This window comes from Schistocerca serialis, chromosome 6, assembly GCF_023864345.2.
Source record: "Schistocerca serialis cubense isolate TAMUIC-IGC-003099 chromosome 6, iqSchSeri2.2, whole genome shotgun sequence".
Taxonomy (NCBI): domain Eukaryota; kingdom Metazoa; phylum Arthropoda; class Insecta; order Orthoptera; family Acrididae; genus Schistocerca; species Schistocerca serialis.
In genome coordinates, this window is record NC_064643.1 from 128467584 (window position 1) to 128495201 (window position 27618).

Sequence of the window (27618 nt, forward strand, 5' to 3'; positions counted from 1 at the left end):
TGTCTTGAGCAAGGATTTTGTCGAACTAAATGATACGGCAAGGGGTTAAAACGACTGAGTTTGGAATTTCGCCTCTCGGACAAATTTCGGCGGGCGTCTTTGCTGCGTGGATGGGTCGTCGTAATTGGGACGGTCCAGTGGGACGCATGCAGCTGATCAAGAGGTATACCTCTGATTCGAATACCGCTGGTTAAAAACTTCTAACCTTACGGATTATTTATCAAGTAAATAAATTTACCCAGCACATACATCATTCACAGTGAAACGAGTTAGCTTCGGAAGCTGCTTTCAGTATAACATTTTACAGGTGAAATGGATCTGAAGGTTTCATTGCGCCACAAGCTCCACAATGATATATTATACAGGGTGCTTCAAAAATACTTTTACATATATTGGGACAGGTTCTGTACACCAAAACAAGAAAAATATATTAAGCAAATGTGGGCTCTAAATGCAAAACCTCAAGAGCTACGAGTATTTTTTTCACTTCGTTACTGCGAATCACATCTCTTCTATGCAACAAGTGCTTACAGCTCTTAAGCCATGTATTTTAGAGACCATGTTCATTGCACATTGTTATATTGCTTTGCTCAACCCTACTTCCTCCCAAAATATGGAAAACAAAGAACTTGCAGTAGAAGAGATGTACTTCACAATATCGCAATACTGTAAAGCTCGTAAGGTAAGCATTTTAGACCTTTTGTCTTTACTTTGTAGAAGGAACCTGCCCTCAGAATATGTAAAAGTATTTTTGTAACACCCTGCATTGATGTGTATTACGTACTCTTACACTTTCGTAGACATAGTCGTAGTGTATTGGAAACTGTTCGTGTGCTGGCTGGAAGAGTGCATCTAATATGACGCAACCTTAAAAAAAGAGCAATAATCACAGTTAAAACCTTCTCGGAAATCTGGCGGTGAAACTGAATCGAATTCGCAAGGTACTACCAAAGGTTTACCGGTTTATTTGATCCATCGTGCGTAAAAGTTGAGAAAAACACTGTGATGAAGTATGGTCTCTCCACGTTGCTCTTCACAGTAAAACACTTGTGCTGTTCCACAATGATGGAACAAAGAGCTGATAGTAAAATAGACTTTGCGGAACTTATAAAACGTTACGGCCACAGTTCAAACAAAAGCAAAGTGCCAAGATCGAAAAAGCAAAAAGATATCCCTAGAGAAAGAGCACATTTGATACTGGATTTGGTATCGATTTAAAATAAAATAGTGTTTCTAAAATGATTATAAATGTGAGAAAGAGATCAAAGAAGAATAAACTAGAAACAAATAGCCAATAAACCAATAGTTTTTGTATGTCCGTCCTCGTGATTGATGGTCTGTTCTACTTCGGCCATTCACTTACGTAATATAACGAATCACCTACAGACGTTGTTTTGATGTTGGTAGTTGATGGTTACAGACACAACATCTGTTTCACAGTATTCTACGGACTCAATTTCACAGATGTTGGCCACCGATGGGATCGTATGTACGATTGGAGTTCATCCCGCCAGCGTCACTTAAGGCCTGAAGATGGTGTACTTAGACACCGAAACTGGGTGCAATATTATAAAATAGCGTTAAAAATGGTAGTTGTAGGTGTTTCATTTTTATTATGTAATAAACAAATACGTCTCAAAGAGCGAAGAAATCAATTCTAGATCTGTTACAGCCAGGAAGTAATCCACTTCTTGGATATCTGTCAGGTAATGTAGTACTGTAGGAACAGTATCCCTATTTCGTTGACGTGTGCAGTTAATACGAACAGAAATACATAAACCACGGCTTTTTCAGGAAGCTGTAAACTCATGACTGATGAAGTAGTACCAGTTTCTTTGAACGTGGTTCTCCTTGAAGTGCAGGAAGGTTCGATGCCCGAGAGGGAGCCAGCAGGCGTTGTAGTAAGAGGAAAAAAAAAAATGGTTCAAATGGCTCTGAGCACTATAGGACTTAACTTCTGAGGTCATCAGTCCCCTAGACCTTAGAACTACTTAAACCTAAGTAACCTAACGACATCACACACATCCATGCCCGAGGCAGGATTCGAACCTGCGACCGTAGCGGTCGCGCGGTTCCGGACTGTAGCGCCAGTAAGAGGAAGCTGGGTGAGTACGCTACGAGTAGTCTACCTCTGACTGAATTACAGTTAAAGGAGCTCTAAGTGTTTGCTGTGGCCATGTCCAGAAGATGCGGGCTGTGGCCATGTACAAAGAGGCCACCACAGCGCCACACGGCGAGGTCAGCGTCTAGACTCTGGCTGAGTTAAAGCTAGGCTTCAGAGAGGGAGCAAATGGACAAGACCTATTATTAAGCTTCCGCCATACGTCACTGAGACAGTCCTAAGTTCACATACATCTGATAAACGTTGAAATAAGCGAATACGGATCCTCTCAATCATTATAACCGACAGTATCAACAGACCATCATCAACAGTTTCAAACTGGATCACTCGGTATTTCGAGGCAGGATTGTGTATGCATGGTGACAATTATTGAATTATATGTAAAAAACATAAATTAGTTACAAACTCTGGTGTGCACACACTTTATCGAACATGTAAACGTCACTATAGGTATTCGGATTTAGGTTATGACATGTTCGACATGCCTGTCATCATTGGCGATTATGTGGCGCAGACGAATAGCGAAATTCTGCACGACCCGCTGAACTGTCGGAACATCCATTCTGTGGATGACTTCATGAATGACTGTTTTAAGCTCAGCAATGGTTTTAGGGGTTATTGTGGTAAACTTTGTCTTTAATATAGCCCCAAAGAAGGAGATGCGTGTGTTCAGATCTGGAGAATCTGGCGGCCAATCGAGGCCCATGGCAGTGTCCCCTGGGCACCCCAGAGCCTGCGCGCCGTTCGCTAAGTTCTCCTCCAGGACAACAAACACTCCCCTGATTCGGTGGGGTCGAGCTCCGTCTTGCAAGAACTACATCTTGCCGAAATAAGGGTCACTTGATAGAATGGGGATGAAATCATCATCCAAAATCTTCACTTACCGTCGGCAGTCACTGTGCCATCAAGGAATAATGCACGAATTATTCCTCGACTGGAAATTGCACACCACACAATCACCTGTTGAGGATGAAGAGACTTTCGATCGCGTAATGCGGATTCTCAGTCCCCCAAACGCCCCAGTTTTGCTCATTGAGGAACCCATCCAAATGAAACTGGGCCTCGTTGCTAAACCAAACCACATTCACATCAAAATTCCCATCATGGTCCGCTGGCAATCCGTGCAGTTTAGACGTCATAACGCAAACCAATCAGAAGCTGTGAAGATTTTATTTCATGAAGTTCAATAATTTTCATCCTGTACAATCGCTGCCAAGAAGAGCCCAACTGGACACTGTGCAAGTGATCGTAGTTATCGTTGACTGGACACAGGACTAGGCCAGTGCAAGTCAACATTAAACTACTGCCACGTTCATACTAATGTTACCCTATATCGCCCTCTGTGAGGGCAGGGTACTTGCTGCGAGCTAGCAAGCCTCCTCGACAACAGCAACTATTTTCTGCAGTAGGTGGCTCTTTTTATTCATGTTTAACGTCAGATTAATTTGTTGAATACCGTCCAAGAAGAAAAGACCAAACATCGGTTAGAAGTGTTACGCTTAGAAAATTTCACGTGGAAGAAGGAACTAATCACGCGTTTTGACACTGTATTTTTCATTCTTTTGCTACAAAATGACTGTCATTAATAAATTATTATTACCCATACCTTTGTTATCAATATCTGAAGCGTTCCTCGTCGATGAGTAGACCAGTATACGCTCTAGCGTCAGCCTTCCGTAAGAGAGTGGTGCTAAGTGCTAAGGAGGTTGCCTGTTGTCGTCCGCTTAACGGCACTTCTTTATTATAAGTTCGTTCTTTTATAGCCGATGGTTCGCAGTTTCCCAGCGGCTGTAATGAAACAAACCGGACATGGACCCGACACTTCGCCTGAAGATGACGACTAGGGAATAGGTCGAAACATTATAATAACAGCATGGCACGGCTCTCTGATTAACCGAAAATATTTCATCAATCATTCGTACAATTTCAAATAACACTGTGGGCCGCTTCTCAGTATCAATCAGAGGGCCAAATTAGACTTCGGGGGCCATCACAGAGAGACGGTTTAGTTTGCAAAACATACAATGACCTTATTGAATCACGATGACAAGGGGACATAGAAAAACGAAAATCGCTATAAAAAAGTCAAAATAGAATCTGAACCCATTGTCGCTGATATGCATATCCAACGATCGCTACTGGTTGATAGGATACACATATCGAATCACATTTTGTCAATACAAATTATCAACGAAGTTACTGATACATTTTTATCAACGTTTTAATTAAATCATAGTAATTAATCATCGTCCTTCAGATGAAACAAGTTACCTGTATCAAAGTATTTTGCCTTCCTACTTCGGCCGTGATATCTTAAATTCTTCAGTATGACTTTTAAAGAAAATGTCATAAAGTAAGTTAGGCGGTGTTCTCTTACCAAAGTTTGTTCACCTATGCGATTTACATACTTGTGTTTTTAAGTTTCACATATATTCATTGACTGTATTTTAGTATATATTTAGCTAATTTAGGTTACATAAGTAATATGCACTGGCAATAATTGTAAATCAGGCCGAAAAAGTGGCCTGCCATTGCGCTAGACGTCTAAACTATTAGGGTAAAATCATTTGAGTTAGTACTAAATTGTAGACCTCGAAAAGAACTACAAAACAGGGCGTATGTTTATCTTGTACAGATGGGACACAGTCATCCTTTTCTGTGTTGTAGGTGATGATAGAGGCTACTTCCAAAGACAAAAGCCATCATTGCTGGTCAACCGTGAAGAATAAACATATGCTCTTCCGGACTTTCGTTAAGATCTTTCTGGCTCTACAGTCCGGTGCTAGGTAACTTGATGTAGCTGTTGTGTATTACGTAGGGTATATCAAGAGAGAGCGCTGGCGGAAAACATTATTGCTTAATTTAGTTGCTGACATTTAAACGGTTGAATAATATGACTGCTAACGAAAACAGGTGTCAAGCTGCCAAACACTTCCGCCAACCGATTGTTACCCATTTCACCTGACCTGCATTCCAGATGCAGTTATTGCATCAACCCTCTTCGTATCTTTTACCTACGTTTCCTTTTGTTTTTTAAAGGAAAAGTTCTATTTTGACTATCTATTTATCTTCCGGTATCGCACAGATAACTAAGAAGACGTGGAGGTGCATTACCCAAGATTTAATATCAAAGTGCAAATATAGCTTTTATTACCAGCTACAGCAATTGTTCTCTATTGCATTTTAAGCGAGTTAATGTGTCAAACTGAAGACAAATTTGAGTTTGTGATGCAACTTACACATTATAAAATGCGCTACTCGTTGAGGGCTATCTCAGACTCCCCCCCCCCCACCCCCCCCCCACCCCCCCCATGCACCTCTTCACGGAAGGTAATCATACAGGTTACCAGGCAAGAGTCTGATATTCTGCGAATATTAAACAGCAAATTACCGCTCGACTTCTCGATAATGGCACACACCTGTTCTTTTGGCATTGTTCATGAGGTCAACAGAGTTGCATAAGCACGAACTGTTCGCTAGTCGTCTAGCGAGAATTCGCTTACGGGTAGCGTGAGAAGTCACTGTTCCATGCCGTCAGCAAATCGCAACCCTGCCAGAAAATGGTTCGAGATTTGAAGACTGCGAATAAGTGCAAAGCCCATATCGACAAAACAGTGGACGTTGACCAGTGAGGAGATGCGTAAGATACAAATCGTGTTACATAAATACTAAAAAATGAAAAAATACGAACGCCCGAGGACGATAAGAGAAAAATTTCCTTATAATCCGACTTGCACGCGAACCATCAGGGGAATAAACTCACGGAAGCATTATGCACTGTCAAAATTAACGACGCTTGAATGGTTGGTGGCTTGGATAAAGCTATAAGGCGCTAAACGAAACACATGCCCTACGATTATGAGACGTTTCCAGAAGACGGTACGTTTGAGAAGAAGGGCGTCCAGGTTGTGTAACTGTACACTGGCATCTGTACAAATTGCACATAACTTTTGGACGCGCAAATTTTCTTCGTGCCACCTTCAGAATCGTAATCTACAGGATGGACCAGAACTCCACCGACAAATTTTCAGAAGTTGTTCAGGGATGCATTGTGAGTATTTTGGTGTACGGGGCTCTGATGGCTCGTTACAGAGTAATGATATAATTTAGATTTATTCGATTTTTTACCTCAGCGAGCCTTCTTTCTATGAAAATAACTTCACAACAATGAAGAAGCCTAAAAAATGCAGTAACCAAACCTACAACGCAGAACAGAGATTAATGCAACAGCCTTCAGATGCGAACGTATGGTGGTGTGGTTGCCGCAGGTGCGAGAATGGCTCAGCATAGTGTCGTAGTGCTGATAACACATTGGAAGATTGCGTTCAGTGAAGTCATACAGCAAATGGATATCTACAGTACTGCTGTGTATTCCTTTAATCAGAGCTAACACAGCCAGAAAACAAAATTCTAGGCAGAACCGACCAGTACTGAATAAAAACTTAAGAGCAACGAGTTAAGTTTATTATTGTCAATAGTAGGTGGTGAGCGAATGCAAACAAGACACACAGCGCACAGCATTGGCATATGCAATATTGTGCACTATTTTCAGTGAAATACCGACGCATAACTTTTTGGGGCAAGAAGCCAAACCAAATGCGATCACTTTATTAGCAACCACCTTATACCCAACCTGTGGATGTGTTTCAGGTGATAATGAACAGCAGATATACACTCCTGGAAATTGAAATAAGAACACCGTGAATTCATTGTCCCAGGAAGGGGAAACTTTATTGACACATTCCTGGGGTCAGATACATCACATGATCACACTGACAGAACCACAGGCACATAGACACAGGCAACAGAGCATGCACAATGTCGGCACTAGTACAGTGTATATCCACCTTTCGCAGCAATGCTGGCTGCTATCCTCCCATGGAGACGATCGTAGAGATGCTGGATGTAGTCCTGTGGAACGGCTTGCCATGCCATTTCCACCTGGCGCCTCAGTTGGACCAGCGTTCGTGCTGGACGTACAGACCGCGTGAGACGACGCTTCATCCAGTCCCAAACATGCTCAATGGGGGACAGATCCGGAGATCTTGTTGGCCAGGGTAGTTGACTTACACCTTCTAGAGCACGTTGGGTGGCACGGGATACATGCGGACGTGCATTGTCCTGTTGGAACAGCAAGTTCCCTTGCCGGTCTAGGAATGGTAGAACGATGGGTTCGATGACGGTTTGGATGTACCGTGCACTATTCAGTGTCCCCTCGACGATCACCAGTGGTGTACGGCCAGTGTAGGAGATCGCTCCCCACACCATGATGCCGGGTATTGGCCCTGTGTGCCTCGGTCGTATGCAGTCCTGATTGTGGCGCTCACCTGCACGGCGCCAAGCACGCATACGACCATCATTGGTACCAAGGCAGAAGCGACTCTCATCGCTGAAGACGACACGTCTCCATTCGTCCCTCCATTCACGCCTGTCGCGACACCACTGGAGGCGGGCTGCACGATGTTGGGGCGTGAACGGAAGACGGCCTAACGGTGTGCGGGATCGTAGCCCAGCTTCATGGAGACGGTTGCGAATGGTTCTCGCCGATACCCCAGGAGCAACAGTGTCCCTAATTTGCTGGGAAGTGGCGGTGCGGTCCCCTACGGCACTGCGTAGGATCCTACGGTCTTGGCGTGCATCCGTGCGTCGCTGCGGTCCGGTCCCAGGTCGACGGGCACGTGCACCTTCCGCCGACCACTGGCGACAACATCGATGTACTGTGGAGACCTCACGCCCCACGTGTTGAGCAATTCGGCGGTACGTCCACCCGGCCTCCCACATGCCCACTATACGCCCTCGCTCAAAGTCCGTCAACTGCACATACGGTTCACGTCCACGCTGTCGCGGCATGCTACCAGTGTTAAAGACTGCGATGGAGCTCCGTATGCCACGGCAAACTGGCTGACACTGACGGCGGCGGTGCACAAATGCTGCGCAGCTAGCGCCATTCGACGGCCAACACCGCGGTTCCTGGTGTGTCCGCTGTGCCGTGCGTGTGATCATTGCTTGTACAGCCCTCTCGCAGTGTCCGGAGCAAGTATGGTGGGTCTGACACACCGGTGTCAATGTGTTCTTTTTTCCATTTCCACTAGTGTATATTGAAACAAATGCGTGACACAGCGCTCTTTTCGAAAATCATATTTAATCTGGACAGTTTCGACACTTGGAAAGGAAAACAATATCCAGGAAGAGAGGAAAACAATAAAGTAATTCCAAAATGAAATTTTCACTCTGCAGCGGAGCGCGCGCTGTTATGAAACCTCCTGGCAGATTACAACTGTGTGGCTGACCGAGACTCGAACTCGTGACCTTTGCCTTTCGAGGGCAAGTGCTCTACCAAAGTAGGAGGCGAGGTAGTGGAAGAACTGAAGCTGTGAGGAGGTGGCTCAAGTCGTGCTTGGGTAGCTCAGTTGGTAGAGCACTTGCTCGCGAAAAGCAAAAGTCCCGAATTCGATTCTCGGTCCGACACACAGTTTTAATCTGCGAGAAAGTTTCAATAAAGTCATTACTTGTCACACACCATGCAACGTAAGAATACCATCCTTATTACAGTCACAGTTATTGTGCATAGCAGAATGCAAAGCTTCAGCATGAGGAGATGTGACCCATTAACTGGCAAAGGCAGTGGTAGCTGGTGATCATGTGCTACAGCACACTCTAGATATCGCTCTAAAATTACGCCATTTCTTTTCGAATGCTAGCCGCAGGTCCCACTAAAATTACGCCATTTTTCCTTTGAATGCATGGTAGTACGCAAATAAAATGGATGAAAACTTGTTTCCTAGCGCTCCCTCCCTGATAACTTGCAACCAGAGACGAGAGCCGAAATGACGGTCAGCCGTGCTACACTCAGAAATGGACGCAGCTGTCTGTTTTCAACTGCGTACGCTCTAATGCGACGTCAACCCTGCAGACACTGTGCTGCGATGATGTTCACAGCACCAGATCGGTATTTCTGTTTGAAAGTGCGTGTAAAGTCTTGTGCAAGAGGAGCGGCTGAGATACCGGTTCGTGGCCCAGTGATCACTTCCGCTTGCGACATCGTGCACCTATGACGTGCTGTACGTCCTCTCTGCCGTTGCGTTGGCAAGCTGTGAATGGTAGTTGCCTACTCTGTGTTCTGTGTGACCATTAAATGTTTACTCGTTGTTTTCCTGTTACAGTTTTCTGCATTCTGCTGTGTCAGCAGTTTCCACCACTGATAAATCAGGGAGACGTGAACAATGTTTTCCTGGAACTGCAATATCTGTACCAAATTCGACAAGTCATACAGAAACGTTCAACCGAATTCATTGCATAGATACGACTGGATCGCGTAAGCTATGGAAGTCACGTCAGATCAAGTTCACACTGCTTTCTACAACATGGAACTCTGCCGTTTTTTCGTGGAGCTCTCGAACCCTGGATTCAGCTCGAAAATGGAGAGGAAAATGGATTTCGTCACCGTACTGCTTCGGTGTGCACTGCCATAATTTAAAATGCTCACATAGAGTGCAAAAAAGTATGTACGTTTTCTTTGCCCCCTGAGGTTGAAAACTGTTGTTTGAAAGATATTTTAACCAAGTATGTAGCTGTAGCGAAATATGGTCTAGCCAACATAAACTGCAGTGTTTTAGCGGAGTCAATCGGATGGAATGCACCTCAGGCAGAACTCATGTAATTGTTTATGGATACAGGGCGCTTGTTACTTGCAGACAACAGGTAGGAACATGGTTAATCTATATTGAAAGTGGACAGCAAAAAACGAATTGCCCAAAAAGAATCTTCTTTTTAAAATGAACTCGTCAGGGCATCCCTGGAAACTGACCTAGCTGAAATCCTGATGGAGAACCGCTCGATGGAGACAGGTTAGCTTGGTGTTACAACAGCAGCCAAAATTACCATCTGTAGGTTTTCCTTCTTTACCCTCTGAACCGAAAGTAAAAAAGCCACCCCTCCTGCCTGAAGTGCATACACTAGAGAACAAGAGGCTTCGAAATTGTGATGGGAGTAGCATGAACGAAGACGTACCGATTTAGAGCAGATCATACAGAAAGGGAGTCCGAAGATTGTAATTGACACGGACGTTTTGAAAAATAGAGTACAAGCTGTCGAGGCAACAGTGTAGGAAGTCTCACAAACGAACGTGTAGGCAGCTGTCGACCCACAACACGTAGAGGCCTATTAGGTGCAGCACGTGTAGCAACAAGTCACCAAAACAAAACAAGCACGGCCGCGCGAGGTAGCCGTGCGGTCTGGGGCGCTTTGTCACGGTTTGCGCGGCTCCCCCCGTTAGATGTTCGAGTCCTCCCTCAGGCCTGGGTGCGCGTGTTGGCCTTCGCGTAAGTTAGTTTAAGTTAGATTAAGTAGTGCGTAAGCCTAGTCCTTATCACAAATTTTCAATTTCCAAAACAACCACAACGGTATTGTATGTATTGTATGTTAACCGGGGACCTACAAACGACGGAGAGGTTACGTCCACGCCGCAGCCGCAGTGGTCCACAACCCCACGACGACTACCGCAGTCCACTTCACCCCTCCGCCGCCCCACACCGAACCCAGGGTTATTGTGCGGTTCGGCCCCCGGTGGACTTCCCAGGGAACGTCTCACACCAGAGGAGTGTAACCCCTATGTTTGCGTCGTAGAGTGATGGTGGTGTACGCTTACGTAGAGAAATTGTTTGCGCAGCAATCGCCGTCATAATGCAACTGAGGTGGAATAAGGGGAACCAGCGCGCATTGGCCGGGGCAGATGGAAATCCGCCTAAAAACCATCCACAGACTGGCCGGTTCACCGGACTTCGACACAAATCCTCCCGGCGGATTCGTGCCGGGGACCAGGCGCTCCTTCCCGCCCGGAAAGCCGTGCGTTAGGCCGCACGGCCAACCGGGCGGGCTAGCACAACAGCAAGTACGAGCTGTAGATAAGCAACACAAAGCAATTAGTGCTTGTGCACAAATAGAAGAGTTGCCGTCCCAGGCACAAAACAAACACGAGAAAGGACTTCGTTACTACAAACAAGCAGGGAATGAATGGGAAAGCGGTAGCAGTCTGACTACAGAGGAAGGTACATCTGCGATTCAAAGAACATTTTTGGTTCTGGTATTGACCATCTTCTAAGATATTCTTGACTGGCACACAGGGTATACATTGATAAGCCAGAACATTATGACCACTGAATAACTGTCGATATAAACCCATCCAGGCGATAGGAGGAACACCTGGTGAGGAATGACTGCCGGTCAGACATACACACGATGCATGCAGTGTCAGAGAGTGAGCTGTCCATTTGTAGAATGGGGAAGGCGCATGATCTATTTAAGTTTAACCGAGGGCAAATTGTGATGGCCCAGATGCTTGGCATGAGCATTTCGGAAACTGCCCGACTTGTCGGGTGTTCGAGGATGCTCTGATGAGATTCACCACATGGTGAAACCCAGGTGAGACCAAGTGCAGAGGTCGTGGGGTGTGGTGACCACTCCTCATTACACATATTGGACGTCATAGGCTGGGCAGACTGATAAAATAAGACAGGCAGTGAAGTGTGGCAAAACTAACATCGGACTTTAATGCTGGGCGCTGTGGCTGAGCGGTTCTAGGCAATCTAGTCTGAAACTGCGCTGCTGCTACGGTCGCAGGTTCGAATCCCGCCTCGGGCATGGATGTGTGTGATGTCCTTAAAAAATGGTTCAAATGGCTCTGAGCACTATGGGACTCAACATCTGTGGTCAATAGTCCCCGAGAACTTAGAACTACTTAAACCTAACTAACCTAAGGACATCACACATATCCACGCCCGAGGCAGGATTCGAACCTGCGACCGTAGCGGTCACGCGGTTCCAGACTGAAGCGCCTTTAACCGCACGGCCTGTGATGTCCTTAGATGATGACCTCAGATGTTAAGTCTCATAGTGCTTACAGCCATTAGAACCATTTCTTGCTGGACAGAGTACAATTATGTCTGAATACATAGTGCAGTGAACAATGGGTTGGTTGGTTGGTTTTGGGGGAAGGAGACCAGACAGCGAGGTCATCGGTCTCATCGGATTAGGGAAGGACGGGGAAGGAAGTCGGCCGTGCCCTTTGAAAGGAACCATCCCGGCATTTGCCTGGAGCGATTTAGGGAAATCACGGAAAACCTAAATCAGGATGGCCGGACGCGGGATTGAACCGTCGTCCTCCCGAATGCGAGTCCAGTGTCTAACCACTGCGCCACCTCGCTCGGTGAACAATGGGTCTCCGCAACTGATGGATCTCGACACTTCCTTAATCGCGCCGATGGTAGCAGGCCAGTTCATCGTCTTCTAGAGGAATGGCTTCTTGACACCTGTACTGTGGGATGAAGGCAAGCTGTTGGCGGCTCCATTATGCACTGGGTAACATTTACGCGAACATCCATGAGTCCAGTGGAGTTCGTACAAGGCACTATTACGTCCAAGGAGTATTCTACACTGGTTTCAGACCATCTACACCCCACTATGGCTATCATGATCACCGACGACTGTCGAATTTTGCAATATGATGCGTCTTGTTACAAGGCCAGGAGTGTGATGGAGTTGTTCGAGAAAGACAGTAGTAAGTTCCACTTGATGTGCTTGCCCCCAGCTCACCAGGTCTGAACCTGATCTGGGATGTGACTGAACGTGGCGTCAGAGCTCATCATCCCCTCCCTCTCCAGAATTTACCGGAATTAGGTGACTTGTGAATCTGGTGACACCTAGTGGCTGGAGATGACACAGCGGCAGGTAAGTCCCGTTGAAACTTCAAAGTCTGTTCGGATGGTGTTTATTTGTTTTGTTGTAGGTGATCTGTGTGTTCAGATGTGGTGACAACTCCCTCCAGCGACTTACCAAGGCCTGTTTGCTTTCATGCCACGATGCGTCGCCACTGTTATACATGCCTAAAGTGGACCACCTAGTAAGGTGGGTGGTAATAATGATCTGGCTGACCAGTGTAGTACGGAATCCAGACAAAAGTCAATGTAGTACAGAAGAAAAACAAAAACTAGGACTCCAAAGACATCAGTATCGAGCCTCATGGTAAAGAATCCCAGTCTGGTATTCAGATGAAAATGGAATAAGGGAACAATATTCTAGTAAGAATTATTGACTGAGTTTCTCTGTGACTATGACTCAAGCTTATGAAACACTCTCTCTGAATATTAATAGAATCAAATCTGAATTAAAAGTTGCACCTTTACAACAGTTCATCACTGACTCAGAAGCTGATATAGTTCTATTACAGGTAGTAACTATTATTCAATATATCAGGATATAGTTTTAGAATGATATCGAATGCAGCACCTGATCAGTGCACAAGTTCATCTATCTTACTAAGAGAGAGCACTCCAGTACACATTATCGAGGACGAGGGATACGTTGCAGTCCTCATGATGCCTCTGTAATTAACAGGTCAGAGACATCTACTTTTTACAAAGAAGATATTATTTATCTCTTGTGAAGGAGCCCCAAAAACCTATTAAGGATTGTTTCCCTGATTGTTGTGCCCTTAAAGCAACTGTGAACTTGTATACAAACTGTATAAAAGCCAGTGGAAGCTGAACATTACCCATCTGGGAAACAGCTAAATAGTCGAATTTATCAGTGCCAAGTGGCATGCCTGTCTACCCTCAGTAAATAACTAATCTTCTAAAGCAGAATGGTGGGTCACTTTAGCCAAATGGAAAATAAGGTAAAGTTTATTTTATTATGGGCCTCAAAACCAAGAGACACTAAATAATTTTTGAATTGTACTGCAGAATACTGAGGGAGCTGTATCATAAATCGCGTGTCACAGACACACCCATTCAGGAAAAAAACGAGTAAACTAGAGAGTATTAAACGGAAACAAATGGAAGGTCTGAAGGGCAAATCTAAATCTCTTATAAAAAAACGAACTGACAACATCATACCATTTATTAGAACACCAGAGAAACCGTAGATGCACACTCATTGAAGACACAGAAACAGGCAGTGAGAGGTTATTCACAAACCAAAACAACATTATCCCATAAATCGAACAACATTAAATGAGTTACACTACTCTGATTAAAATAGTACGGTGGGGCTCACCGACTTGGCTCAAACTACGTGAGTAGAAGGAGGCAGATGACCCTTTCAACTTCCGGGAATATTTCCCTTCAGTGGGCTGCAGGGAAAGGTAAAATTTACTGTAAAGGAATTTCTGAGCAGCAGTTAGCGTGTCGGTGCCGTAACCCAGCTGTGAAACTCACCGACTGGTAATTCATCAGCTGGGGTTCGATTCCTGCTGTTACCATTATTCCTCTTTTAGACATCACATTTTATTCCAAGCAATGTTAATCGACTTATTATCAAAATTATATGTATTTAAACAGTTCAGTTTATGCATCTAAATTAATATATTCAATTTAGTTACGATTACTAAATTTGTAAGTAAAAAATCTGTAAGTGATGGTAAAAGAATGATAATATACGAGGAAATTTGAAGTGAAAGTGTGTGAATAGAGTTGGTTTCACGTCAAAGTTTGTACCTCACTACGAAACCGCAAGTAAGGACACTCGCTGCCTGACGCAGCAACGAATGAGAGACGTAAGCGTAGACACTGCTTCGAAAGTTTCCATACGCCGCCGTTTGTGGAAGATTGCTTACGTCAGGGCATAATGCCACTCAGACCGCTCAGCGATCATCGCTTACGACGACAGCCATCTTGTTACTTCAGAACCAGCAGTGCGAGTCGCGTCACAAGCCGGAATTGTAGATCGAGGTAAATAATCGAGTATACATTAACAGATGTCTACCGTCCTATACTGTATCAAGTGATAAGTTATACCGTCAGCGACATTAACAAATACGTATCTCAGTCCTGCCGACATGGAGTTTTTCCAAAACTAGGTATTTTATGTTGTTCATAGTTTATTAAAGTAATCTAACATTTTATGTATGTAGTAGTATCTGCTCGGTCTCCTGCAGAAGTAAATCTCTACTTACTAGAACAAAAAACTCTTTGAAATGAGTGGAACTACGTATATGTGTGTGTGTGTGTGTGTGTGTGAGAGAGAGAGAGAGAGAGAGAGAGAGAGAGAGAGAGAGAGAGAGGTATTTTCAATCGTGTATTTCTCGTGTTTACTAGGACTAATCCATGATGGCAGGAAGAGTGGAGAGTTTTTGAGTCAATATGGCTTTACCACTGCTAGAAACAGATCTTCAACGCACTTAAGCAACGTAAAGTAGGAACAATTCCAGACGACCAGTGACGATGACTCTGAACGGAACATCTTGAAGCTTGTCTTCTTTCGTTTCGAGCCTGATTTTATTAAAGTTAAAGAAGAAGGAAGTTTAATAGGAGAAAATGCGTAAGATCGAGGATAGGGAACATCTTATTATTATTTCTTCACTTTCACACAAGATTCATATTTGAGACAGAGGTTTTATTGACCTATTCCCTATGGAAGAACACCTGTATGACATAACTAGGTGAATCCGAACCACTGACAACATTTCAGAACTTGTTGAAGGACATTTCCCAAGTATTTTGCTATTAAGAACCCGTGTTCTTCAGTGGCTGGTTGCAGAATAATAATGTAATTATGACTTACGTGCTTTATTAACTCAATTACCAAATTTTTCAGTGGAATAGTGGTACAAAGCAAAAGGGGGAGGGTGGCTGGATATCCAGACTGTAACAATTTCTATTTTACAGGAGGCAGGTGCTGACAGGGACGAATAATAGGGAGCCATCTGTTTAACAAGTCATGGTTAGTAAATACTGACACGAATGATTTGCTGAATAGGGTAGAACCTCACCTTGGGGAAGATTCGTTTGGAGTCTCTAAAAATGTAGAATCATATGTAACGATTTTGATCCTACGATTTATCTTAGCAAATAGATTAGGTGAAGGCAAAGCCATTTTTATAGTGTTTATATATTTAGAGAAAAATTTTTGACAGTGTTCAAGGAAGGTGTGAAGGCAGAAGGAAGAGATTGCAGGTAGCGAAATATGTAGAACTTATACAGAAACCAGAATGCAGTTGTGAGAGTCAAAAGACATGAAAAGAAAGCGGTAGTTCAGGAAGGAGTGAAACAGGGTTGCTGTCATAGATATAACACAGTCTGGATACTGAGGCAGTAAAGGGAGTCATGGAGAAATTTGGAAAGGGAATTAAAATTCAGGAAATTATATTACGCTAGCTGAGGGAATTAAATTAGAAAATGAGATAGTGAAAGTAGTAGATACCTTTTGATACTTGGGCAGTGAAATAACTGACGTTGGCCGAAGTAGGGAGAACATGAAATACGAATTGGCAATTAAAGAAAAGCATTTGTGAGGAAAATAAATTAGTTAACAACGGATATAAATAATTTAAGTTTTCCGTCTGAGGGTATTTGTCTGGAGTGTAGTATTGTACGGAAGTGAAATGTGGACGCTTAAATATTCAGACAAGAAGAGACCAGGAGTGATTGAAGTATGAATGCTCTGGGTTTGATGGGTGTGTTGAATAATTAATGTAAGTGCACAGCTCCACTAAAGGAATGGTTCGATTGAAATGACACGTCCACAGTTATAATCAAGGGATCGTCAATTTCGTCATGGAAGGAAGTTTGTTTATGTGTGTATGTGGAGCGTGTGGGTGGGGGTATATAAACTACATAGCGGGACCAATACTTGACAATAGTGTAAGCAAGTCCAGATGGACGTAATTTTCTGTACGTATGGAGAGGTGAAGAGGTTGCACAGGACAGACTAGAGGGAGGGCTGTATCAAAGCAGTCGTCTGACTGAAGGTCCCAACAGCAGGAAAACATCAAATTGAATGTTAGTACTCAGTAACGCATCACCGGGGACCATGTGTCCGCTGTACCAAAACACTCAAGAAATATGACAAAGCAAACTCTGAAATTTTGTTGGTGGATTCCCGGTTCACCCTGTGTATCACAGTTTACTGTCCACAAGTAACGGCATCAGTCCACTGAGAGCTTCTTGAACGAGCCCGCCACTCCGAACAAGTCATCGGCGTAGTGGTTGTCTGGCGGCCTCTTACTCTCGTCCGAGGTGTAGCGGTCCTGCTCCAGGAACCAGTCTCTCTTCTTCTCCGCCCTCCTGATGAATTCATCTGGAATAAGAAAGTACACTTAATTTTTCAGTGTCTAGAAATTATTCCTACTAGCTACAAATGCACGAATGCATCTCCGTTTTCGGCGATTTTGGTTTTATGGGCACTGGGCCACAGTACTAGGCATATTTCTCTGCCTAGCATTTTGCCTTCCAGTGCTGGAGACATCATCAGAGGTTAGATTCAGATACCAGTGCAAACCTAAACAAGGTCAGCAACATCTGTAAATCCTAGTGAAAAAGAGAATCAAGCAAAGTTTTCCTCCCTTTCGCGAAAACTGTCGCAGATCGTATCAGCACAGTAGTCAGAAGACACGATATCGGCACAGTTCTTAAACTAACAAGAAAGGTTCACGAATTTGAGCGCTTCAAAGGGTATACGCCCGCCGCTCGCCACAGCAGGAATATACTGTGTGCGCAAAAGTAATTTGACCAAAAATATAGGGCAGAAAGACGGCTTCATGCGCAACGCACATGACGAGTTCGCAGAGTAATTTCCTCGCGCGTTTCTGTAGTGCGTGTGAAACGACTGAGCTGCACACATCACGGGAATAAACTGATCTCACCGGCTGCCGCGAAGCAACAGTCGTTGTACTATAGGTGAATGGGGCGGTGCAAACCCCAGAAACACCCGCCAACGCCTGTCATGGATGCAGCAGGTTTGGACGTGGAATTGGTCATTGAAGCGGTGAAAAAGTACCCCAAAATGTGCGACACATCTCCCAAGAAGTAACACGATAAGATGAAGAAGAGAGGAGGAGGAGGAGATTAGTGTTTAACGTCTCGTCGACAACGAGGTCATTAGAGACGGAGCGCAAGCAAGGGAAGGATGGGGAAGGAAACCGGCCGTGCCCTTTCAAAGGAACCATCCCGGCATTTGCCTGAAGCGATTTAGGGAAATCACAGAAAACCTAAATCAGGATGGGCGGAGACGGGATTGAACCGTCGTCCTCCCGAATGCGAGTCCAGTGTGCTAACCACTGCGCCACCTCGTTCGGTGAAGAAGAGAGCAGCACGATTTCTAGTGGGCGTAAAGTTTTTTGAGGGTTCTTTAAGAAACAAAATCAAGAGCTAAATGATATAGGAATACATTACAATTCAACTGTTTTGTGTTTGTGTTCTAGAGATGGAGCTTTTGCTCGAATGTGGCCATTTAAAGCTTGAAATAGGCTAAGAAGCAAATGCTTTTATCCCTGGCGAGAGTCCTTTCGCTGGAATTAACAAAATCTTCAACTAACAAAAATAGTTTAAAATAAAGTCTCTTACGTCAGTCGGTTCAATGTAATCAGTGCTCTGTTTTATATCTGCCACAAAATACATAACTGCACACATTTGAATAGTGATATAAATTGAATAGTCTTTCATGTCTGGGAATAAACTGATTCAATGTTACTATGACTATTTGTCTTGCCATGGTACTTTTCCCACACTGTCTATAAAGTAATAAGCGAAAACATTTCTTCTACTGTTATTTCAAATTCCTCCTCAGGTTGATAAGATTTCAATGTCCAGATCACATAGCTCGCTTCTCAATTGCCCTGGCATTTTTTCAGCCACCTTTTTTGCTGTGAATTTCGCTATGCACTCTTTGTGCAATAGTTCCACATTGCTTTATCAACTTTCCTTTATATTTTACACAGTGTTGTATGGCCGATTCTGTTTTGATAACGCAGATCAATTAGAGTGCAACCACTACCCATATATTTGGAAAAAATCCATCATTGACGTTACAGCTGGTTTTTACTGTTAATCCATCAAACAACCATGATACGTTCGAAAACAGAGAATTTACTTTCATCTTCTTGTAAATCCATAAACAATGTCACGAACGCTCCTTTCACCAGCCGTGAACTAATCATTGGGTGAGTTCAAAACCTGCTGTTACGTTTCTTAATGTATTCACAAACAAAAGAAGCAGACATACCTGCTTTCTTCTGCCTTGGTTGTCTTCCACTCTAGCATTAATAGGTTGTTGCCGTGTGTGCACTGCAACCATTTATGACCCCGCTGTCCCGCTGTAAGCATGCGCAGGTGTTACTCGCTCGTGTGCATAGAGATGAAGCTGTGTACCATTCACACAGGTTGCAAGGTTAATGAGGGCGTAGACGCCATGACCTTCCTTTAATCACCACTATACCTTGCTCTTATGTTGTCATTCCTGTCAGCACAGTTAACGTCGTCGCCAGTAATGGGTATTGTTATTTTAAGTGCTAGCATTATCTTCCAAGGGTTACAAGCCTGCCGCATGTTACAAGGTCTCCCATATTTTACCCTCGTTTTCTTCTATCTGCTGTATTTTTGTTGTGTACATAGTTCCGCATAGTCAGCGCGCACACAACTTTCCCACTAGAGCGCGCCCCGCTAAGCACAACAACGCAGGCACAGCGCTCGTCCGTCTCCGCACTACGAGATGGCGCTGCCATAGAGACAGACCAAATTCTGCTTCCGCCGATCCGCATATTAGTATGTAACACAGCCAATGAGATTGCTGGTAACGTAGAACCTTTTCTCCTCACAGATCACACTCACGCAATGATACATTAACCTGTGAGGTATTATAACGAGTGTACAGACCTCAGATTAGTCAGTCTGCATTTGTCTGCACCAGTCTGTACCAGTCTGCATTAGACTGCACCAGTCTGTACGAGTTCTACATTTGTCTGTACCAGTCTATAGTCAAGTTTCAGTCTGCGCCTAATAAGATTACCGTATTCCTGTACATAGCCATGAAGGTAAATGTATAGACACTTTTGTCAAGTATCAGAGATATATTTGGGAATAAGATTAACGTACCAATACCAAAGGAACTTCAGAGTGTCAATTGTAAATAGCATCCAGAACTAAGTTAAGTAATTTTTATGCTTGTTATTATTTTAATAAATGTGTGTGAAAATTAATCAAGTTCTGTTTAAAGTGCGTCTGCTACTCTAAGCGTGCAAGTGGCATTTCTATTGTCTGACCTAACGGCAGAAGATAAACACGCCACGATAAGACCACGAGACATATTGCTGACACTCGCCTACTTCGTTAAAGCAACAAGTCAAATAATCTGATGGTGGGTGTACTGAAGGTCTTACAGTATGCACACCACAATTTTCGACAGGTCTCCCATATTCGACCCATCTCACGTATCTGACGTATTGGACAATGTTTTGCCTCGTGTTTTATGGCGTTTTATTCATTTGTTTACTTACGCTAACATTTCCGTATCATTCAAATATTATCGTTCCCAAATCAACAATCGATATTTCCTGTTTATCACCTCTGAGTTCTCTCTTTTTCACATTGGCAAGCTTGAAGCTTCTGTGAGGAAACTTCCGTCTTCTGCTTCGGTAGCGTGTACACTGGCAACTTGATCTCAATTCAGTGTGCAGTTTGTACTGTATTCGGTACACCTGTTTAACTAAAGTGATGACGAGGATCCCGCGACGAAGCTACCAAAGAAGATGTGGGTGTATCTGCCCCATTTGGGAAAGACTTATTTTTGGGTGGGATCAGTAATAAATAACAAACATAAAGCTTTTCGTTCTTTTGCGGAAGGGAATTAAGCTTAGCACATGGTGGTGCAAGACAATATTTTCAGCATGCATCAACTACAGGTAAAGTATTGATTTATTATATCGTCTTAAGACCTGATGTCCATTATAATGGACATAGTGTTTAGTGTCCTGTTACAAAAGATTCTGCTTTTGCCCTCGCAATACCTTTCCTCCACTTGAATGGCTGGTATTGCACAGTCAGCTGGCGGGACAAACGGTCACTGCGACCCCATCACACCAAACAGCAGCTTTCCTTACGACGTGTTAACTTGGCAGCTGACACTGCTTCGTTAATGTATGTTTTTCTAAACTTCTTTAATAAAAATATGTACTTATTGTAACAATGTCTGTACGCGTTGTTTATATACCTATGCAGTGAAGCAAATTTTCATAGTACTGCATTTTTCTTTAATTTTGTTCACAAAATACTAATGTCCACTGCAATGGGCGCCGGGGCTTACTGGCACGTTTTCGAACACTGATTCCTTCGCTTCAGTCGTGGATATCTTCGCTAATTTTTTATGCATTTCTTGTTGCTACTGTTTCTGAATTTCATTATACACTGAAGGACTGAAGAATTTGGTATAGGCATACATAGTGAAACACAATATTCAATTCAAATTCAATGTAAACAGGCAGAACACGGCGCTGCGGTCAGCAACGTCTATATAAGACAACAAGTGTCTGGAGCAGTTGTTAGATCGGCTACTGCTGCTACAATGGCAGATTTTCGAGACTTGAGTGAGTTTGAACGTGGTGTTTGCGCACGAGCGATGGGACACATCATCTCCGAGGTACCGATGGAGAATTTCCCGTATGGCCATTTCACGAGTGTGCCGTGAATATCACGAATCCGGTAAAACAACGAATCTCCGACATCGCTGGGGCCGGAAAAAGACCCTGAAAGAAGGAGATCAACGAAGAGTGCAAAGAATCGTTCATCGTGAAAGAAGTGGATCGCTTCCGCAAACTTCTGTAGATTTCAATGCCAGACCATGAACAAGCGTCCCCATGCGTATGATTCAACGGAACATAATCGATACGGGGTTTCGAAGCTGAAGGCCCACTCGTATACCCTTGATGACTGCACGACAAAGAGCTTTGGGTCCATCAATACTGACATTGGACTGTTGGTGACTGGAAACATGTCTGGTCGGGAAGTGTCGTTTCAAATTGTATCGAGCGGATGGACACGTACAGGTATGGGGACAACCTCACGAATCTATCGATCCTGCATGTCAGCAGGGGCCTGTTGAAGATGAAAGAGGCTCTGTAATGGTGTGGAGCGTGTGCAGTTGCAGTAATATAGGACCCCTGATACATCTGGATGCGAGCCTGGCAGGTGACACGTACGTAACCATCCTGTCTGATCACCTGCATTCATTCATGTAAATTGTGCCTTCTGATGGACTTGGGCAATTCCAGCAGGACTATGCAACATCCCACAATTGCTACAGAGTGGCTATAGGAACATTCTTCTGAGTTCCGCTGGCCACCAAACTCCCCACACATGAACATTTTTGAGCATTTCCGGGATTCCTTGAAACTCTTCAGAAGAGTTCCCAACCGTGCAGGTACATGGTGTCTATTCCCTCCAGCACTACATCAGACATTAGTCGAGTCCATGCCACGTCGTGTTGCGGGACCTCTGCGTGCACATGGCGGCTATACACGATATTAGGCAGGTGTACCAGTTTCTTTGGTTCTTCAGTGTATGATACAACATTATTATCTTTTGTAAGCGAAGTATATGTTATGTTACTACCATAATTTTCTGGAACAATAATGAAACTATGAATACCCAGAGCAGTCCATCTAACAGCAGACAAGATTCTTGCAAATCATGGACGTGGTTCTGTTGGCCAGACAGTAAGAGAAGATTAATTTCTGTTGTAAAACGGTATGACCAAAACCAGCGACAGCGGCATCGAGCAAGATTGGGAAGCACCCTATCAATCAGTGTAAAAGGTGGTCGAAGAAAAATGGCGGATACAGTCATGCTCCCAGTCCAAATGTAATCAGCTACTACAATCAAAATATGGATAACACAGACATGATTGACAAGATCATGAGGTTGTACAGGATTTGCATCAGCACCAGTAAGTGGATCATAGATACTATTTTTCACTTCATAGATCTGTGAATGATGAGCAAAAGAAAGGTATCCTGCAGTATCTTGATTTCAAATTAAGAATTGCAGGGCATTTGTTAAGTGACCGAGAGGGACAGCATTGTGATGAAGAACAGGAGGACTACTCCTCAAAGGCGAAGACTATTGCCCTCACAATCACGCTCTGATACTGCAGCCAATTTGCCAGAAATAACGGAGTTGGAAAACAGCATGCAGTGTTAGATCACTAGCTTCGTGAGGAAAACTAAAATAAAGGCAGAGGCTGTTCAGATTTCCTCTGACATCACAGAACAAATGTTTCTGTGTGTATCATCAGAAATTAAATTCTCATAGTTTACGTTCTTTTCTTTAAATTCATAATAGGAGTATGACTCAAGTAATATCTGCCTAATAAGACTGTATTTTGTTAAATAAAGTACAAATAAAGTACTTTTCCTACGTCTTTCACCTTATTTCTTAAGCTTTCTTATATGTGGCCGAGACCGAGCGCCCACTGTAATCGACATTTCTGAACATGATGATATTTTTTAAAAAATTCTAAAGTTTTCTGGTTTCCTGTTCACTATCAGGTTTAACAGGTACATAAAATCTGTTTCAAATAAATTTATGACAACTGCCGTCAGGTATCAGGAGGATATTGATAGACTGGTAGAATGCAACAATCATAACACAGGAAATAATGTGCCACATTTGGAAAAAATGTCGTGGCCTGTAATGAGCATTCCAGGACCAAATGCTCATACGGAAAGGGTGTTTTCATCGATGTCTCACAAATTGACTGCTGTAACAAACAGAACTTCTGTTGAGCATATTAAAGCTGGATTACAAATAGTTACAAAAATCAGCTTTTCTCGTAGAGAGTTTTTCAGACATGTAAAATATAATGTCACATTTTTAACAAGTGCAAATCAAATGGTAAATTTTAATAGGGCTGTGATCCTATAAAGGATTTTGTAATTACATATTTTCACAAATATGAATAGTGCTATGATTCTATGAAAGTTGCTGTAATTAAACATTACAATAAATATATATAGAGCGATAATGCTATGAAGGTTGTTTTAACCATATCTTTTACATATCCTGTACAATGATGAATTCTCGTAAACTTTCAGCCTGTCTTGTAAAATGAGTTTCAGTGCGTAAACATTTTGGGAAATACCCATTATCTTTGTACAGTTACACATAGCGGCCTCCTAACGATCAAACATACCGATACTTTCACCATGGGACTACTTTGTGCACAGTTCCAAAATCTCCCATGTTTTTAGTTTGAAAACCTGGCAATTTATTATCTATGAAGTTCTGGCGAGAAGAACGAACAACAGAACGTGAGTGCAGGACCATCATTGTCTGGTGGAGCCTCTGGCCTACAACAGTTCTTACTGTACAATGCTTGTGGGATTTTGAGGAGGAAAGTAGCATAGTATACTAACATGTTCTTTCCATAGCAACAGCCTATGTTACCTTTTATAAGTACTTGTTTACCTAACTGCATTGATTTGCAGATTTTTCATATCTGATGTGCTCAAACAAGTGCTAAACAGTGTTTTTCCATATAATCAAATTTCACCAGATATCCACAGTAAAATTAATTGAAACGATCAAGAATTATCGCAGGGCAGCTCTCACTGTAATAGTCTACGTACGTTATCTCTCTGCCTTTACCGAAATGTGTGTGGATGTGTGGTGTGCGTACTGTAAGACCTTCAGTACACACACCATCAGATTATTTGACTTGTCGCTCTAACGAAGTAGGCGAGTGTCAGTAATATGTCTCGTGGTCTTATCATGGTGTGTTTATCTTCTGCCGTTAGGTCAGACGATAGAAATACCGCTTGCACGCTTAGAGTAGCAGATTGATGGTGACCAGATTTAAACCGAACTTGATTACTTTTCACACAGATTTATTAAAATAATAAAAAGCATAGACATTACGTAAATTGATTCTGGATGCTGTTTACAATTGACAATCTGAAGTTCCTTTAGTCTTGGTACGTTAATCTTATTCTCACATATCTCTGATACTTGACAAAGTGTCTATACATTTATCTTCATGGCTACATACAGTAATATGGTAACCTTCTTAGGTACAGCCTCAAACTTGACTATAGACTGGTACAGACTAATGCAGACTGGTACAGACTGGTGCAGACAAAATCAGACTGACTAATTGGAGGTCTGTACACTTGTTTAACACCTCGCGCGTCCATCTCTAAGGCAGCGCCATCTCGTAGTGCAGAGATGGACGAGTGCTGCACCTGCGCTGTTGTGCTTAGTGGGGCGCGCTCTAGTGGGAAAGTTGTGTACGCGCTGACTACGCGGAACTATGTACAGAACAGGATGTGTGTTTTTGTTTATTTTGTTATTTGGCTATTGAACTGTACGTATCCATAAGAAAGTGTTTGTAATGGGCAAGGTCAAGTGGTTTTAATAGCAAGTGGTGTGTGTGATCTAATGAGTTCCGACTACACAGTACGCACTCGCACTGAGCATGCCATTTCATGCGGAGAAAATTATAAAGTTCGAAGTAGCTGGATATTTCAGCTCTTGAATCAATAGTTCACTAACTGGTACTGATAAAACTAAAAAAAAATTAAACTCCTTCCGAACAGGCATGGAGGCCCATCGGTACCGACCGGCCGCCGTGTCATCCTCAGCCCATATCCGTCACTGGATGCAGATATGGAGGGGCATGTCCTCTGCATACCACTCTCCCGGCCGTATGTCAATTTTCGTGAGCGGAGCCGGCTACTTCTCAATAAAGCGGCTCCTCTGTTTGCCACAGAAGGGCTGAGTGCACTACACTACTCAACAGCGCTGGGCAGAATGGATGGTCACCCATCGAAGTGCTAGCCCAGCCCAACAGTGCTTAACTTCGGTAATCTGACGGGAACCCATGTTACCACTGCGGCAAGGCCGTTGGCGCAACTGGTCCTGCTGGGTAACAGATTTAACCTTTAAAGTAGCTCTTTCGTAGGTACTTGAATTTTTAGTAATAGCATCATTGTCAAGCATCACGAATAATTACACTTGATGTCCAAAGATAAAATTTTGTTCTGATGTCAAGATGCAATTATTCATCTTTAATACTGAGCGACATTACTGCATGATCTGCCGCTATAGCTTTAACTCTTCATCACTCACACCATGTGGACAGTTCCACTCACTTGATGAAGTTCACCCATCTTATACGTTGGTCTCAAGATGCTGCTGCGCCCCATGAAAATCTTTACATAGAAATAGTGTCTAGGCGGTGCAGGGAGGTCATGGGCTCGGCTGTGTGCAACGGTGATTTGTCACATATAAATTCGGTGTTCGTGAGCGGAGTGAATGCGATTTGCAAGTTAAATTGTCCAGTGATGACAAGAGAAATATTACAACCGTGTCGAAATTGCAGATTTCCAGAAGGCTTTTGACACCGTACATCACAAATGGCTTGTAATGAGATTGCGTGCTTATGGAATACCGCACCAGATATGCGATTAGATTCGTGATTTCCTGTCAGAGACATCACATTTCGTAGTAACTGACGGAAAGTCATCGAGTAAAACCGAAGTGATTTCTGGCATTCCCCAAGATAGTGTTATAGGCCCTCTGCTGTACCATATCTACATAAACGGTTTAGGAGACAATCTGAACAGCTGTCACAGGTTGTTTGCAGGTGACAATCTCATTTATCATCTAGTTAACTCTTCAGAACAGAAAAACTAATTGTAAAACGATTAAGAAAAGATATCTCTATGGTGCGAAAATTATCAATTGACCGCAAATAATGAAAAGTGTGAGGCCGTCCACATGAGAGCTAAAAGAAATCCGTTAAACCTCGGTTACACGATAAGTCACTCAGATCTAAAGGCCGTGAATTCAGCTAGATACCTAGGAATTACAACTGCGAACAACTTAAATTGGAAAGAACACATAGAAAATGTTTTGCGGGATGCGAATGAAAGGCTGTGTTTTATTGCCAGAATACTTAGAAGATGCAACAAATCTACTAAAAAGACTGCCTGCACTACGCTTGTGCGCCCTCCTTTGTAGTACTTCTGCCTGGTGTGAAACCCTTACCAGATTAACGGTGCACTTCGAGAAAGTTCATAGACGGACAGCACGATTTCTACTATCGAGAAATAGGGGAGAGAGTGTCGCTGACATGATACAGGGTTTGTGGTGGACATCATTAAAACAAAGGCGTTTGTCGGTGCGGCGGGATATTCTGACGAAATATCTATCACCATACTTTTCCTCCAAATGGGAAAATGTTTTGTTGACGCCACCCACACAGGGAAAACCGATCATCATAATAAAAGAAAGGATATCGGAGCTCGCACGGAAAGATATAAGGGTTCGTTATTTTTCTCGCTCTGTCCGAAAGTGAAATAATAGGGAATTATTGTGAAGGTGGTTCGATGAACCCTCTGCCGGGCACTTAAGTGCAATTTGCAGAGTATTCATGTAGATGTAGATGTAAAGTCTTCCACGAATTATATGCTGCCTCAGTCTGTTATACATACAATGAATATGGATCTTCTAAGTCAAAAACTAGTTTCATAAATATTTAGAGTAATCTTCTTACATCTATTTAACTTCAAAAATGAAATTTCTCTTACGTGCCTAAGATGGTGCAATACAGTTAACAACAAATATTCCAGGTTAGAACACTACTACCTTCACGAATCATTGAAACCAGGGTCGCTCCTTCTGAGTTTTATTACACTTAGCACTGACATAAGAAGTAAGAATAGTGGAGACGTC

At 43.2% G+C, this 27618-nt stretch overlaps 2 protein-coding genes across 2 annotated transcripts in view; both read right to left on the reverse strand.

The window, feature by feature from the left end:
* Positions 1–27618, reverse strand: part of LOC126484055 (retinol-binding protein pinta-like) — a 308676-nt gene that overhangs the window by 128681 nt on the left and 152377 nt on the right. The window lies entirely within an intron of this gene.
* The window catches only part of LOC126484056 (retinol-binding protein pinta-like), a 141804-nt gene continuing 129628 nt past the window's right edge, over positions 15443–27618 (reverse strand). The window contains exon 7 of the mRNA XM_050107406.1: positions 15443–17194. Coding sequence (XP_049963363.1) covers positions 17043–17194 — 152 coding nt within the window. The 3' untranslated portion in view covers positions 15443–17042. The remainder of the gene's footprint in view (positions 17195–27618) is intronic.